Source organism: Athene noctua, chromosome 1, assembly GCF_965140245.1.
Source record: "Athene noctua chromosome 1, bAthNoc1.hap1.1, whole genome shotgun sequence".
In the NCBI taxonomy this organism is placed as follows: Eukaryota; Metazoa; Chordata; class Aves; order Strigiformes; family Strigidae; genus Athene; species Athene noctua.
In genome coordinates, this window is record NC_134037.1 from 117,335,959 (window position 1) to 117,352,689 (window position 16,731).

The 16,731-nt window shown below is 41.7% G+C and overlaps 1 protein-coding gene across 4 annotated transcripts in view; it reads right to left on the bottom strand.

The window, feature by feature from the left end:
• The window catches only part of TTBK1 (tau tubulin kinase 1), a 133,579-nt gene that overhangs the window by 41,034 nt on the left and 75,814 nt on the right, over nucleotides 1–16,731 (bottom strand). For all 4 annotated transcript variants that reach the window (XM_074901775.1, XM_074901688.1, XM_074901861.1 and 1 more), the window contains 3 exons: nucleotides 16,110–16,235; nucleotides 5,128–5,282; nucleotides 4,018–4,237 (listed from right to left, as the gene is read on the bottom strand). In XM_074901775.1, coding sequence (XP_074757876.1) covers nucleotides 4,018–4,237; nucleotides 5,128–5,282; nucleotides 16,110–16,235 — 501 coding nt within the window. The remainder of the gene's footprint in view (nucleotides 1–4,017; nucleotides 4,238–5,127; nucleotides 5,283–16,109; nucleotides 16,236–16,731) is intronic.

A 16,731-nucleotide genomic window follows, 5' to 3' on the forward strand; every position in this document is an offset into this window, starting at 1 on the left:
CATGGGCTAACCTATGGCATACACAAATCCTAATTGCTTATCCAATATGTCTAAGAGCCCTTGTTTGTCAATATTCATCTATGCAGGATCCATGCATTATACTGCAATGTACATACTTTTACTTCTGATGATATGACTAAGCCATCTCCTAATTCCCAGGGTGGTTTGAGGTTTTTTGTTTTTTAAATCTTGGTCCTCTAAACAAAGTCCTCCAGGACATATACTCAACCACATCTGTAAGAGCTTTCCACAGACTCAAGGGCATGCAGGGACCTGAACGTGCTCATGGACGCTTTTGAGCATTGAGTGTTCATACTCTACCAGTACATATTTTCTGTTTTCATATGGCCTTAGTGAATTTGATTTTTTTTTTTTAAATTTAGCAGCAGACAAAGGAGCAAAAGTAGGTACAGCTGCCTTCTACCTTCCACTATGCTGCTTCCCCTTAGAAGAGATGACCTGCTTAGGCAAAAGCATAGAGGCAGAATGGTCCAAGGGCTACAACAGCAGTCTAGAGTTTGCATTCAACCCTGTTGTGCTGCCAGCCATGCAACATCAGCTCTGTGTAGGGATGTGCATTGTGTGAGATGTGCATTGAGATGCCAGTGCAGGTTCCTAGTATGGAGAGTGTTTACCCTTTTCTACAGCGTGCCCTACATTCACTTGTCCTCTGTTAACGCTAGAGGCGCTGAATGTAAGCAGGCTGCTTAGTAAAATGCCGCTGATCAAGACAGCTGCCTTTGTGCATGTACATGCAGTATATATGGCAAGTCAGCCAGTGTGTGTAAATTAGCAGATCTAAACCATCCAGGCTGGCTTTGGAATGCATAACTAAGGAGCCTTTGCAGCTAGGGAGAGTGGAGGAGAACTTTCAGGCATTACAGGAAAAGCAGAATAGATTATAATGATTTAATCTGTAATCCATTCAGGCCAGGAGAAGGTTAGTGACAAAGGAAGGTCAAATGTGTTTGTGAAAGGAGCAAAGTGTTGATGTAACTGTAGGGTGACAGGCAACTTGGTAAAATCCAAGAGCAGAGAATTAGGGGAGGGTGTAGGAGAGGAGGAAGAAGCTTCTGAAAAACACTGAGTGAGAACTTTGATCCAGTGGAGGAAGGAGAACCAGAAGGAAGATTTAGAAAGGTCAGTGACAGTAAGCAAGGAAACTGTCCTTAGAACAGAAATGGGAAAAGTGGGACAGAAGATCTGAACAGAGATCAGATGTTTCAGAGATCAGTTTCTCTGTGTGAACAGAGAAACAAAGAAACCTTAGAGAGGTACTGGGGAGACAAAACATGGCAAGATTTACTCATCACCTAAATACAAAGAGCAAAACAAGGAGAGCCAGAGTTACTTCTAGTGCTATAAGACTGAAGATAAAGGATGGTGAAGCTGTGAATAGCAGAAGGGTGTTTTACACACCAGCTGCCCTTGCAGTTCTGAAAGATACACAGGATGCCTGAGATTACAAGCAGAGGTGAAGCTGTGCCCTTACATATCAAATGTGCAGCCTCCTTTTTTCCTCCGTGTGGTGACTGTGACTTAAATAAAAACTGATTTTCTCTCAGAGAACAGTGAGACTAAAGATAACAAGCCTAGCAGAGCGAAAGGGCAGGCAAGAGTTAGACTAAAGATAACAACCCTCACAGAAAGGACAGACTTCTTTAGCTTTGGAGAGTATGGTGCCGTGGGCACTATATCATAGACTGCTGCGTAGCTACAGAGCTTGTCAGAACTGAAGTGCTCACTGGCATGCTGACTAACTCCTTAAGCTCCTTTACTGGTAAACTGATAAGGAATAGCATATCCCTTGGCACAAGAGTCACCTGGTCATGCTGTGGATCTTGTAGAAACCTCTCCTGCCTCTAGCCGCTGTTATGACAGGGCATGTGAATGACTGTGCTGGGTACTTAAGACACGATGTACAACTAGCACGCAGAAAAAACATTTAGGACTCCCTTGTGCACATCTCAGTCTGGCTGATGAGTATCATGGCACCTGGTGGTTCAAACGAACAGAAAAACATGTAAGAGTTACCAGGATTTTACTGTAATACTCTTTTTTGTGTGTTGTGAAAACAGAACAGTCCCCCCCTACCAGGCTTTTCTTGCATGCATCAGCAATAGTGTGGCCAGCAGGGACAGGGAAGGGATCTCACCCCTGTACTCGGCACTGGTGAGGCCGCACATCAATTCCTGTGTTCAGTTTTGGGCCCCTCACGCCAAAAAGGACATTGAATTACTCAAGTGTGTCCAGAGAAGGGCAACAGAGCTGGTGCAGGGTCTGGAGCACAGGTCATACAGGGAGCGGCTGAGGGAACTGGGGGGGTTTAGTCTGGAGAAGAGGAGGCTGAGGGGAGACCTCATGGCCCTCTACAGCTACCTGAAAGGAGGTTGCAGAGAGCTGGGGATGAGTCTATTGAACCAAGTAACAAGTGATAGGACAAGAGGGAATGGCCTCAAATTGCTCCAGGGAAGGTTTAAACTAGATATTAGGGAGCATTTCTTTCCAGAAGGGGTTGTTAGGCGTTGGAATGGGCTGCCCAGGGAGGTGGTGGAGTCCCCATCCCTGGAGGTGTTTAAGAGTCGGGTCGACATAGCGCTGAGGGATATGGTGGAGTTGGGAACTGTCAATGTTAAGTTAATGGTTGGACTAGAGGATCTTCAAGGTCTTTTCCAACCTAGATGATTCTGTGATTCTGTAATACCTACTTTTCTTAATTGCTTATACAGCAGACTGAAAGCCATGACTTCATATATGAATCTATATAGTGTGCCTTCAGATGAGAACTTCTGTGAATACACACAGTTTACCAGTGAGAGATGAAGAAGTGATTTTAACTTGGTTTATAATTCTCAGTATTAGGGAATGCCGCTGGTCATGCTACATACAGGTAACACGTTGATCCAAATTATTTACACTGGAGAATTTTAAGCAAGTTAGATGAGATTATTTCTTGGCCATGAATAATGTTTTCTAATAAGACTAAGAACAGTGGAGATATCTACAGGACTAAAAAGGAGTAACTTTGTGCCAGTAGAGACTGAAATGAATCCTGGTCAGGCCCAGAAGACTGGCAGATTTAACATGCTAGTCCACAAATGTCCATTAAAAGCAGGTTTGTGAAGTGAATCTGATACGCCTCGATAGTATTTTAAGTCTGTTTTATGAAGGTTTCTCTGCTAACAGATTCTGTATGTATCCGATGTCATGCCATGAGACATTCCAATTTTTAAATAACAATTGAGATAAACACAACAAATACTGATTTACTTATAATATATAAGTTGATCTAACAAATAAACTAACTGATAGATTCTCATAACTAACATTTACTATGCAATCATCATTCAATGGGGATGCCTCCAAGAAATTAGGTAACATTTACAAGAAAGTACTAAGAAACATCTTAGGGATTATGAGGAAAACCAGATGAAGTATAAACTTTATGCAAGCCAAAAAGTCTAATACGATCTTGGAATTCAGAAATACGAGAATCTTGATAGTTTCTCTCACTCTTCACAGGGGTGAAACCATCATTGCCCTTTATAGATTCTGCTACGCTTAGAAAGTTAAAAAATCAGAAAAGAAAAAAAATCAGTGATGATTCATGATGTAGAAAAATACAGCTTATGAGGACATCTCTGATGAAATTTATTTACCCAAGAGGTCAGGACACAATAAAATTTTGGTTTATAATTTCCAAACCTGGGACATTCCTGATATTGCATCAGCTGTGAAAGGACTAGAATCCCATTGCCTGAAGTATCAAGATCCTAGATAATGATATAAAAATTGTACAAAATATTCGCTCTAGCATTATTGGCCCCTAAGATGTAATTTGCATAAAGATAAAAAAAAAATTGTTTGTAATTTCCCATTTCCACAGGGAAATTCCACAGTGCTTTTTGGGCTGCACTATGTAGGATGCTACATCAGTGGATACAGGCAGCTTCTAGCAGTCTATGAATCCATTGCCTTAAATCTAACAGCCACAGAAGATAAATAAATGTTCTTTACTTTGCTGATGCTGATCCTGAGTTTGTTGCGATTCACATCTGTCTCTTCCCAAACTTCAGCCTCATTGAAAGCAGTGTTTGGAGTCTGACCAAGACCTTCTGTTGGCCGGCCTGACAGGATGGGAGGAGCATTCTCTTGATCACTCAGATGTTCGCCCTGTAGGACATCCTCAGTGTTCTCACGAAGCAAGTCCCCAGGTACCGGAGTGACATTAACCACTCTATGGAAGAGACAAGAAGAAAGGTACAATTATTAGTACTTAAAGGAGGAGGTGTATCACATTGGCCTACAGAAATTCCTTAGCAGTTTTTAGGGTATTACCCTGTTGAAAAAATAGGCAGTTCAACATTATGCCAGAAATGACAACATGAAATAGAACAGCAGGATTCTGTCTAACATACAGTCAAAAAGACAGTGGGATGGATCAGTGAAAGCATCTTGGGACCCTTGATAACTGTTGTTTGTGTCCATTACACAGTATTTAGCTTAGAAGAAACTTCCCCTCATTGCATGAGGAAATGAGGCTTAATAGATCTTACAGCTTTTGTCTTCTATAATATTACTAAGGATTATTGTTATCCCTTAATGTCAGCTTCCTCAAACTTATCAACTTTCATCTGGACTCATTTCCATCTCTGAGCACCAAGCTCATGAAACACACCTTGTAAAGGTCAAGAAGTGGTGTTCAAGTTGTGAGCAGTGCATGCATTCTATGTTCAGCTCACTACCAATCACAAACCCACCCCACAGGAAGGCAACAAGGGCCGCACAGTAGGGGCTCTCACAGAAGCTCCAGCCATGTGCCATGTAATATGCAAAATACACAAGCATATGGGCTCCATCAATCCTGGCCAAAGGTCCCCAGACATCCCTTAATGTGACTCCAACCCTTGTAGAAAATGTGTTTTCAGGACAGCAAGGGTCTGAAACTGGGTTCCACCACCTTAGATATATGTTTTATATATGTATAAAGTCAAATCAAATGGTAGCTGGCATGCAGCTCCAACTTCCCAGGATCATAGTGGCCTTAAAATCTTTCAAAAATTAACTTGTTACTGAGCTTGTTATTGAGAATGTCTGCGCTCTGACTGGTGCAACCGCAATACTCACCCAAACATGGCTGCTGTTTGCCTCGTGTTTTGCTGCGGTGGAGTGGAGGTGCTAGTAGACAACAAGATATCTGTACCAGTTTTCTCCCAGTCAAAAGCTTCATTTTCAGTGATGCCTCTTTCTTTCATGCTGTTCTCGAAAACGGACATGATTAGCTGGAATAAATTTACAAAAACAATTTATGTTAAGTAGCTGAGGGTGGCTCCCAGAAAAAATCTGAAGTATGGGCATGAGGACCAAGTGCATCTTATAATCTCCATCTTGCCTATGAAAGGTACCAAGAAATGAAAGCAAATGTAATAAAATTGTGTCAGTTGTTTCTCAGGCTGGTTTTGGCTTGGTAACGGAAATGTCTTTAGATCTACAAAAGAAGTACATGCAAAATTTTGACCCTGATTTGATGAAATCATGCAGTTGGCTTGTTACTCTAAAGCTTTAACTTTAGCTCAGCTTTCCTGTAGATTAGATATATGCAGAATAGTACATTTAATATGTAGAGTTCATGGGCTGTCAGAAGACATAAACACAACAGGAAAACACAGTCCTAGGATTTAGACTTGTTGCAGTCTCTGGCTCAAATACAGCTTGGTCAGGAGCCCTATGATAACCCTATGCACAATGTGGCCTGCCACATTTGTCTGCAGAAAAAAAGAAAACTGTAAAAGGGATGATACAATTTTCTTTGTAAGATCGCAGATACAAATGCTCATGCTGACATGGCTTAATGTTTCTTGCTTTATAAGAACAGATATTCTTTAGGAGAGAATGAAACTACTGGCAACAGTGCTTCATGCATCAGTGTGTCACCCAGGGGAATCTGATATTCTGCTGTCAAAGGGAAACTGGATGCTATAGGCCAACACAGCCGTATGTGAGGTCCTGCATTTCTAATAAAATTATTTAGCTAAGTAATGCAGAACTGAGAGGATTCAGTCTAAAGTCTATACAGAGAGAAAATATGGTGAGAAATACATTTGGTTTATGGCATAGAATTAGCACTAAGTTATGAATAAAAATTACCATGAACAAACCCCCCTATTTGTTCGTACTCCAGTTCTGTTTATGAGCATGATCAGAAGGCCAGGAAACCCTGGCATTTCCTACTACCTTCCAAACTTCAGTACAATGCCTATTTGCAGCTTTCCGTTGTGCCATCTTTTTCCTCCTTTTTGTGACCTAGAATACTAGAATTAGGTGCTCCAGTCCTGTGATAGCATTATGTTTGATTAAAGGAATTCCCAGGGTGGACTGTTCGTCAGACCAAGGAACTCCTCTCCACAGAGTGGTTGTGACATGGCGGCAGTAGCAGCTTCTTTGATTTCAAAAGGATTTTACTGTTGTGACAGATTTTGTTTCTGCTTGTTAGCCTCATGTCATGATGGCCCCTTTCACCACTGATAGAAATAGGAGTTGGGCTGCTGCTGTTGGCAGGGAATTTCTTAGAACTGATGTGAGTAACTAAAGGGTTACAGTCTTGCTTTTAGTAAATGCATTTCTGGTATTTAGTAACCTTAGATGTGTGCTTTCTCATGAATTTTCCTAGTGACTTATTGAATACATAATCTTTTGGACTACATCTATTTTATGGCAAAGAATGCATCAATTATGTGAACTATCTTCTTTGCTCATTCAAACCTGCCATCTGTTAATTTCATTTGGCAGTTCCTCATTTTCATATCAGAAGCAACAGAAAACAATCATACTTGCCATTCCACCTTTGATTTTAAAGATGTCATGTACATGTCAGTCCTCTTTTTCAAAGTGTACTGTACTAGTCTAATTAGATTCACTTCCAGATACAGAAAGACTATCTCTAACCTCCTTGTTACTGTTCCCTACAACTTCCCTGATTTCAAGATACCCTTACTGAGATGCAGGAATGGAACTACACACAGTATTTAAGAGTATGCTTCACACAGATTTACATGGTAGTATAATGATATTTTCTGTTTACCCTCTAATACTACTCTAAATATTCTTAGGATTATATTTGCTTTCTGACTGTTGATTTGGCAGGGATTACTGTCAAATGCCTTTTAGAAATTAATATCCCCACATCCTCAAAGACTTCTTCCAAGAACTCCATACATTTGTAGACAGATGCCTTTAATAAAAGCCATACTGACTTCTGCTCATTAGATCATCCTCACCCATCTGTCCATTAATCACAGTGTTTATCACAGTTTCTGATTCTTTATGATGTACATGTCAGTGTCAGGGACTGGTATCTTCTGAAGCCATTTAAAAATTGGTACTGCTTCTGTCACTGCTTTGATACTGAAGCAGTCCAGAGTAAGAAACCACATGCTAAAATTAGAAGTTCACCTGTCTTATTCTTAGCATTCTTTCATGCCATCAAGGACCCACAGAGTTAAAACAACTTTTGTTACTTTCTGATATAACTTCTGTAACTCTTGCATTTGACTTTGCAGGCCATTCGGGATTTTACAGACCTCTACTGTATTCCCTGTAGGGTCTTTTTTTCACAGGCTTAAGGATGTTAGTGTCCTCAGCTGCCATTATTCTCATGCTATTCCATGGTCTTATTGAGCCTTCTCAGCTTTCTCTGAACCATTTATATTTCTGATGAAAGGTAAAAGCTTTACCAGTAGGAAAGTGGAATGGGAAACCACACAAAACAGTCCCAACAACAACTACTGCTCCCAGAAGTCATGCAAAGAGTTACTGGATCCTGTCTAGGGATCCTCTGCCTGCAGACACAATATTATTAGGGACCAGAAGTTTCCACAAGTCACTGCAAGTCTTCCATACTGAGTTTCCTTCTGCTGGGCCCAAGAACAGCTAACTTGGCAGAGCCAGGAGGAAGATGACAAGAGATCCTTCATTTACACAGGGCATCAAATAAGGAACACAGCAAGAGTTTTAGCAGGAGGTGCTACAGATTCAGAGCCTGGAACTCAGAAGTTTAAGTTGCATGAGAACTCAAGCAATCATCTAGTCCACCCCCTACTCAAAGCAGGACTTACCTTCAAGTCTGATGCAGTTTCAAACTCACATCAGCTTGCTCAAGTTGCTCAGCCCTGTCAAGTTATGTTCTATCTCCAAGGATGAGATTCAACTATTGTTTGACATCCTCCTGCTGATAACTTTTTCCCGTATAGCTAACTGCAATTCCCTTTGTTGCGGACTGTTTCAATTGCATCACATCCTCACTGTGCACCTCAGAAGAGTCTAGCTCAGTCTTTCTTATAGGTAGCAGAAGGCAAAATCAGGATCCCCTCTGATACTTCCCTTCTCAAGGTCAAAGAAACCCACTTCTCCTCTCCCCTTATGGCATGTGCTCTAGCTCCCAGTCATCTTGGTGGCCTTCCACTAGGCTCACCTCAGTTTCTTTCTTGTACTGGACACAGCTTTTCTAATGTGATCTAATAAGTACTTCCCGTGCACTGTTGTCTATGCTCTTCCTAATACAGTCCAACATGCAGCGAGCTTCTTTGTCACAAGGATGCGCTACTGTTTCATGATCACCACTAATACACAGCAATGTCCCCAGGTAGTTAGTTTATCCCCAGCCTGTACTGTTCCACATGTTTATTCCATCTCAAGTGTAAGACTCTGTACTTGCCTTTGCTGAACCTCTTGAGGTTCCTGTAAGCCCACCAAGGTCTCTCTGAGTATCAGTACTACCCTTCAGCGCAGCGCAGTGCAAATTGGTATCTTCTGTGAACTGGCTGAGAGGGTCCTCTGTCCGCCTGTCCCATCATCCAGGTCTTTAATGAAGACACTGAACACTATTAGTTACAGTACTGTTCCCTGAGAGATACCACTAGTGGCTAGCCACCAACTGAACTTTGCATTGCTGATCACAAACCTCTGACACCCAGCAAACCAGACAATTTGCCACCAACCTTGTGGTCCACTTATCCAAACAATCTCTTTCCAATCTAGCTATGAAGACATTATGAGAGACTGTGTAAAGTCAAGGTAGGGAACATTCACTGCCCTCTCTGCATCCATAGAAGAAGTCATCCTCCTCACAGAAGGCTGGTCAGGTATGCTCTGTCCTGCATACCTGGCTCTTCTTGGTTCCCTTCTAATCGTTCATGTAATTGGACGTGTTTTTCAAAAGTAGTTATTTCATAAAGAGCTCAGTAACCCTACACCACTCTATTAAGAATTTTTTCTTTATATACCATGGACCTAAGGGTAGATAGAGGCTGACTTCCCATATTTTCTTTGCAGTAACAGACCTAGCCTTTTGACATCTGGACAGACCACAAAACCAAGGAAAGTGATTATGAAGCATGTACCTACATGAATATTATAGTTTTCTTCAAAAATTTTACGAGTAATCATTTGATGGGGTTTGAGGCTAGAGACTTCAGGAAAGGCTGAGCTCAGTGATGAGGGAACACAGGAAAAGGTAGTAGATGACCAACTAGCAACATCTCATAAGACTTCCTTGATTCAGAAAGATGACCTAATTTCTCTCTACTAGTTGAGTGTAATGCATATGTCTGTCACCCATGCACGAAGAAAAAAAAGTTATGTACACCTAATTGTAACCTAAAAATTAGGATCAAATGATAAAGCTACCAGACAGGACTAACCTCCAGTATACCCAACAGGTCTACACCACATGCAGACAAGAACCTATGAAAGCAACCTGTTATCACAGTGCCTGTAGTTGGACTTACTTGGAAAGCAGCTTTCAAGTCATACGGAAGTGGTGGTGGGAGACCCACAGTTTGGATAGGTCTCATTGGAAATTCTTCATATATAAAGGAAACGTTGGCCATTCTGAAACACTGGGAGGTAACAGGAAAGGCACAAGGCAGGATATTCCATTCAGACTAGCTGTGATGTACAGCAGTCACTCCACCTCTCCAGGGTCCAGAAAGAGAAGGGAGACAATAGCTACAGTGGTAGATCAGATCCTCTTCCCCACCCACAGGGTAAGCAGAGATCTTTAGCACCCCAGTGAGAAGAAATACGGAATTTTCCCTTGGAAGGTTATCGGTCACAAGAGAATGTCCTTGAAACAGGGGCAGAGCATAGACTGGATCAGTTTTGCCCCTTTAAGGCTGTCCTGGCTCCTGAGTTTCCTATTGGGCCAGATTTAACAACAGAAAGGGATAAGCAGTAAAAAAAATACATAGGATAAACCAAACTGTGGCACAGCAATGGGAACTAGGGAACCCTTGTGGTATCCTTCCCCCCCTAGCACTGGACAAGGATTCATGACTCAGATGATTTAGATGTAGGCTAGTGAGGGCATGGTTTGTCACATATGTGCCAGCTCTAGACCATGTCACATCAGAGCACATTGACTTCCACAAGACAATGTGCAATTCCAACTCTTGAGTATCGAAACCACTGGTGGGATAAAGAAGAGGCTCAACATGTCTCTCTATTAAAGATGTTAATGTCCATGAGGACATAAAGCTTAATTACACATTTTGTAGTGGCATACCAGGTTTTGGGCTGACACCTCATAGACAGAGAGAAGCGGCCAACTGTGCAGAAATTACCCATTAAACTGTCATGATGCATCTTGTCAGATGTCTTCTCCTGGCCAAGGTTCAGGAAACAAATCACAGTCAGTCCTGAAATATCAGGCAAAAAAAGGTCCCAAACCAGTTATGGATTGTTCAGATGCTCCAGCCTTGAATTCTTTGGGGCTGATCTAGGCAGATGGAATCTTTCAGCACAAACTTCAGGCATGGCAAATTGCTCTTGCTCACGTTTCTAATCTGCACTGTAATCCCTAACATGGTATTGAAAAATAAATATTAGGCACACCTCTTAAGTGGCAGGGGTCCCCTTCTGACAAGAGAATGCTCCTCATACATGTTTGTATGTATCCTAAAGGGATGCCTGAGGAGAAAGCACTAAACCTATGATGGAAGACTTCCAATAATTTGGTCAGCATGAGAGAGCTCAAAGTGGCACTGGTTGCCCACAGGGAGTCTTTCCCAAATGCTCTGACAATAACTGGTATTGACTGTATCTGAAAGGAAGAGGTCCACTTACAAAGCTCTTACCTTCCCACACCTGCTCTGGATGTGTACAAGATAGCCATTCTCTTATACAACCACAGGTGATGTGATCACTTTTTCTTGAGTGAAATGCAATTCACAATCCAACAGCTGAGAGAATCTGATGGGCTCTCAGGCAAAGGTGTCTCAGTTTCTATAACCTTCCAGGACCAAAGGTCACCATTCCTTTTCTAATACTCCTTACAAAAGCATGGATCTTTGAGGAGAAAAGCCAGCCACCTCCCCAACGATACCTGAAACTATTCCTCTACTAGTCAGACCCAGCATGCAACTGTAGTAAAGATTTTCACGCACCTTTCTTACATCCTATCTTCACTATACCAGGGAAAAGACATGTCTCTCTTGCTGTCAAATGAATCAGAAAAGCCAAAAATGTTGCTCTAATGCTCATATCCTTCTGCTGTAAAAGTGCTAAAAGTCTGATCCTAACCATGAACCAATACTGCTAAACGATCCATTAAAGGGACAGGCCTGATGTCAGAGGCCATAAGACCAAGAAGTACAAAACTACAAGGTGTAAGATCGATCCATCATGTGACAGCTCAACTCTGTTTTATTCTACCACCATTTTTTTCAACTATGTCTAGGCAAAGCTTGTGCTATCTATCCATAAGATTAGAGGTCTCCAGTCATACTTAGTTTTTCAGTTACAGCCTGGTATCCCTCTACTCTGACATGATCTCAGGGGCCCAGAACTAAAATCACCACTCAGCATGAAGTGTGCTTAGGAATATCTATAATGACAAGGGAAGGCAGATGACTACTGACAAACACTTTTTGGTGGCGTGGCCTTTGGGCATAGATGTTAAGAACTAGACACTTTCCACAATCTGTGAGCAAGTATGATCTTGGCAACCTTCACTGCCATGGGGAGTAAGTCCAGGAAGAACAGGCTTACCATCCCATCAGCTTCTGGGCTCAGCTAAGATCCCTGGCTAAGTAAGAGTGAACCTGATGCAGACACATAATGGGGTGATCCCCTTTTCCCCCCCAAGGCAGACTGGATGCTGCAGAGCGTCAGCTGTAGTCCTGAGTGTTAGCAATGTTATTTTCATGTGTCAAGGAGGATTATGACCTTCCCAGTCTGAGCTGGTAGGCGAAAATACAGTAGTGTGATTACTTAATTGAGGCAAATGAGAGTGAATCATTGTGGCTAACAAGTGCAAAAAAGAAAAAAACATTCACATAGTGGCAAGAGTGTGAGTAGGAGAATTGCAAAACTAGGAGACATAGAGGAGAGAATTCACAGAAAGACAGAAAAAGCCTTAAGTCAGGCTAGGGGGTGGATGGAAAGAGAAATATGGTTCTGCGTTGGTGGAACAAGACTGGGGTTTGGTTTTTTGGGGTGGTTGTTTATGCTTTTTTTTAAACAACAATACAGAGAAGGGAGGATACGGGAGGGGGAAGTCATGGGGTCATTGAGATGAAGTATCTGTATTACCTTCTACCCCTAAAACTTTCTTCCTGTGACAGTGATAAAACAAGTCTGAAGATAGCAGCTGCAGTTGCTTTTTCCTTCATGCAACAGTTAAGGTGTGCTGCACAATGGTTGTGAGGGCTATAGGTGTCTTTCACCCCTCTCCCTTTCCCATCCTTCACACTAGCATATCTGTTTAGATGGACAATCCCAGATGCGGATGGTGGCAGAGCTGAAGAAAAAGATTGCAAACTTCAGGGCATGCACCACTCAGAGCAAGGAGGACAGCAGCAGTGGCCAGACCCCTGTTGTCTGTACCCATTAACAAAGGAGCAAGAAAGGAGGGGCTGACCCAGTATGGCTCTTCTTACATTCATGTTTGTCCTCTTTCTAAAGCCAAAAGCATCCTATGATATCCAGCATCCTGCAAAGCCAGAAGACATACATCAGGAGAAGTTAGAGAGATAATACATCAGAATTCAGACAGTGAGGGAGGAGAGAGCAGTCAGAATGATCTTGTTATTGAATGCTCACATGCGGACTTTATGCATCATTCCCCACTTCAAAATGGAGGTGGGAGAAGTAGGATTTTAGCAAAACTTCATGCTACTGCAAAAGAAGCCAAAGCTTTACTTGGTATACAGACATGGGAGCAATCAAAAATGCATTGCCACTGGATGAAACAGATAGACTATTAGAAAGTCTTAGGAACGGAATAGAACATCATAACTGCAGTTTATCACTTCATGGGCTATATACATCTTGAACATGCAATGCTGGCAAATCCACACCTCACAAAGGTACAATTAGACAAGGTTCAGAGGAGGACACAAACCAAAGGTGTGGAAAAAGCAAGTAAGTAGACCAGGATCCTTCAGTCTGGGCAAAAGAATAACTGAAGAGCAATACCATGGAGAAATGTAAAATTCTGTGTGGCTAGGAAGTGGGAGAGGGGATAGGGATCAGTGCTCATAGTTATCTCCAAGATGTAGGGGGAGTTAAATAAGGCTGTCAGGTGGCAAGTTTAGAACAAACAGAAGAAAGCAGTTCTTCTCACAGCAAGCAGTTAAGCCTGGTGGATGCTAATGGTTTACACAAATTCAGGAGGAGACTGGACAAGTTCATGGAAGACAAATTCATTGAGGCTATGAAATACAGAGATATTTTTGGTTTAGGAGATTCTTGAGCTTTGAGGATGCTTGATCCTTGAGCTTTGAGAGTGTTCTGGGGAAATGTGACTGAATGCTCATTCTATTATAATCTTCCCACAGCCAACACTGTTGGAAACATGCTACTAGGCCATACAAACCTTTTCTCAAGCCCAGTGAAGCTGCTCTTTCATCATAAAGAGGAGAACTTGGAAACTGACGAGAGCTGTGTAGCTATATGAAACACTGTGGTGGTTTAGGCCCTGCCCGGACCAAGACCACATTGCTGTTGTCCCTCCCCCGCCCTCGGACCGGACGGGGCTGGAAGTGAGGCACAAACCCCGGGGTTGAAATAAAGAAAAATTTAATACAACAGTGTAACAAATAATAAACTGAACAACAATAGCAATAACAACAACAATAAACAGTAGTAACAGTAAACAAGACAGAAGACATACAGAGATATACCGCAAGGAACACAGCTTCCTGTGCTTGGCACATGGACCGGACGTCAGTATGGTATCCAATAACCTGGCTAGAGCCCCCTCCCCACTGCTGGGGAAACTTAGCCCGATCCCAGCTGAAACAGGATAAACATCAAACCTGCTCAGCTAAAGGACAGCATTCAGAGTTATAATCCTCATCTGGTGATTAGCATACATCTTAAACTGAAATATATTGAAGAACTAAGGGGAAATGGTGAACTGTTACTTCAAATTATATTCATCTATGTTCTATTCTTTTTCCTCATTTCTAATCTTGTCATTCCAATTTTTAAATAAACCATGACTTTATATATAGTAGACATACTTCCCCAATTTCTTTAATTTCCCTGAGGGTCTAGTACTGGTGACAAATTAGAGTGCCACCTGATATACTTTTTAATCTTTCACAGTAATAAATCTAGATAAATCAGTATAAAGACATCTCTGGGGATGAGATGTTTAGAGAATTTGCTCTCTAGAATAGGCCTCCAAATCAAGAATCAGTGTGTGGTGGCAAGCTGGAAGTGCCAGACTTTTGTGGGGAGTTCCCTTTTGGAGGTTTCTTCCCAGAGCTGCACCTGCAAGAAACTGAAGGCAAAGAGGCAATTTACAGCTTCAGACAAATCCCCTACTGTGAAAGAGCTGTTTGTGATTTTAACTGCACTAAAATTGTCTGGAAACATCTCATTCCATTTCTATCTCAAGGATGGCTTTTCAGTACCACTAGGACACAATTATTTTAAACTGGAATAGAATATAGGAAGATGCAGGTTCAAAAGAAGCTTCGGAAATTTCTCATCCAGCCATCTGCTCAAACTAATTACAAAGTCAGATCAGGTTCGTCATCCAGTTGACTTTTGCAAATTCCTCAGCTTCTCTAGTTACCTGTTCCGTACATTCTGATTTTTCCCCCCTAGATTTAGTCACAATTTCCCATGTCGCCTGAGAAGAGTCTGCCTCGATCCTCCCCACAATCATCCTTGAAGCAGCAGAAGACAGCAATCAGATCCCCTCTTTGACTTTTCTTTTCCAGGCTAAACAAATCCAGCTCCCTCAGCATCTCCTCAGTCCACCTCCATCTCTCTATAGCCCTCTGTCTTAGTGGCAAATACTATTTTTCCACTGTACTATCCAGAAAGAATTTGGCTTTTGTTTTTTCTTTTTTAAAAAGTTGTGGTTGCAATGCTGCAACATGTATGTGGCTAAAATACAAAAGTACTGTTGGAGAGTTTGGAACACCCTTCTACCATTTTCTCACCCATGTGATGTACTATCAACAGGAGCAGGCACTCATATAAGACTGTAAAAATCTGCTCATAAAACGTTGTTTTCATCACTCTGGCTTTAATGTATGGAGAAAACCACTGTGATGAAAAAGGGACACAGAATCAAGTTTCCTTAGTTATATTGTGTTAGCTGAGCTACTGTAACTGATCACATATATGCTGGTAGCAAACAATGAATGGGAGAAAAAAAATGTTACGATGAATATTAAAGAGATTATTATTATTATTATCACTACTGCTAAAGCCCATGTGAGTCTGCAAGAAAACAAAGGGGTTGGTGTACACTGTTGAGTTGTTGGCATAGACTCTGTACTTTTGGAAGCTGTGCTAAGATTCTGTCACATTTGTCACATCTCAAAACTTTTGTGTTTTACTGAAAGCCCAAAGTACTCTCTTGCTCGGGAAGAGCATTCTGGTCTGGAATACAAGATTATTTTGGACAGGGTGGTGGAAAGAGAAGAAAACCCTTTCGCGATGTTGAAAAACTGTACAGTACAAACTTTTTCTCCTGATCCTAGGACAGGTATTCCTCAGGCAGATATGGACACATGCATGGAAGTGTTAGAAAACCCAAATGGCTATCCAGAGCGCCATGCATCAGACTGGTAACAAAGAAAGGCTTTTACCTGATAGTCAGGCTTGGTGAAGTAGTCTAGGCTTGCAATATGATCCAGAAAAAGGTGGAACTCTGAAGGCATATGCTTTAGCAGCATTCGGTGTTCATACTTTTCTTTTATCATGCCAACCTGCTCCTGTAAAAAAGAAAATGTCTCAGATTCAAGAATCTCTTCTATTGCTTCATATTCATACAGTCTTCTCATTACTGGAACACAGTCTCTTCTTAGACCCAGCACTGTGTCTATATACTTCTTCTGTTTAGTGTCCCTAGCAAAGCAAGGTTGACCACTGTAGGCAAATGACAAAGGGAAATTCTGAGTCAGCTGAAGCTGTCCTTTTAGCAGAGCCTTCTCTACAGGTGGCCTATTTCTTTCCAGGGATTTTACTCTCTAGCACAAATTATTTCCAAGACAACACAAACAGTTACATTTATTCTGTTTAACTTTCCAGGTGCAATTCCCATTTAGTTTGCTTGGCATTGCAAAGCATTACCCCCTGCCCCACCTTTCTAAAGGCTCTGTTTATTTGTCAAAAGGACAGGTAAGACTTTCCAATTTTGTCGTTTGCTTCGCAAGAAAAAAGTCAAAGTTGATTGATCAACTGTGATTAACAATGTGCATAAAAAAATGT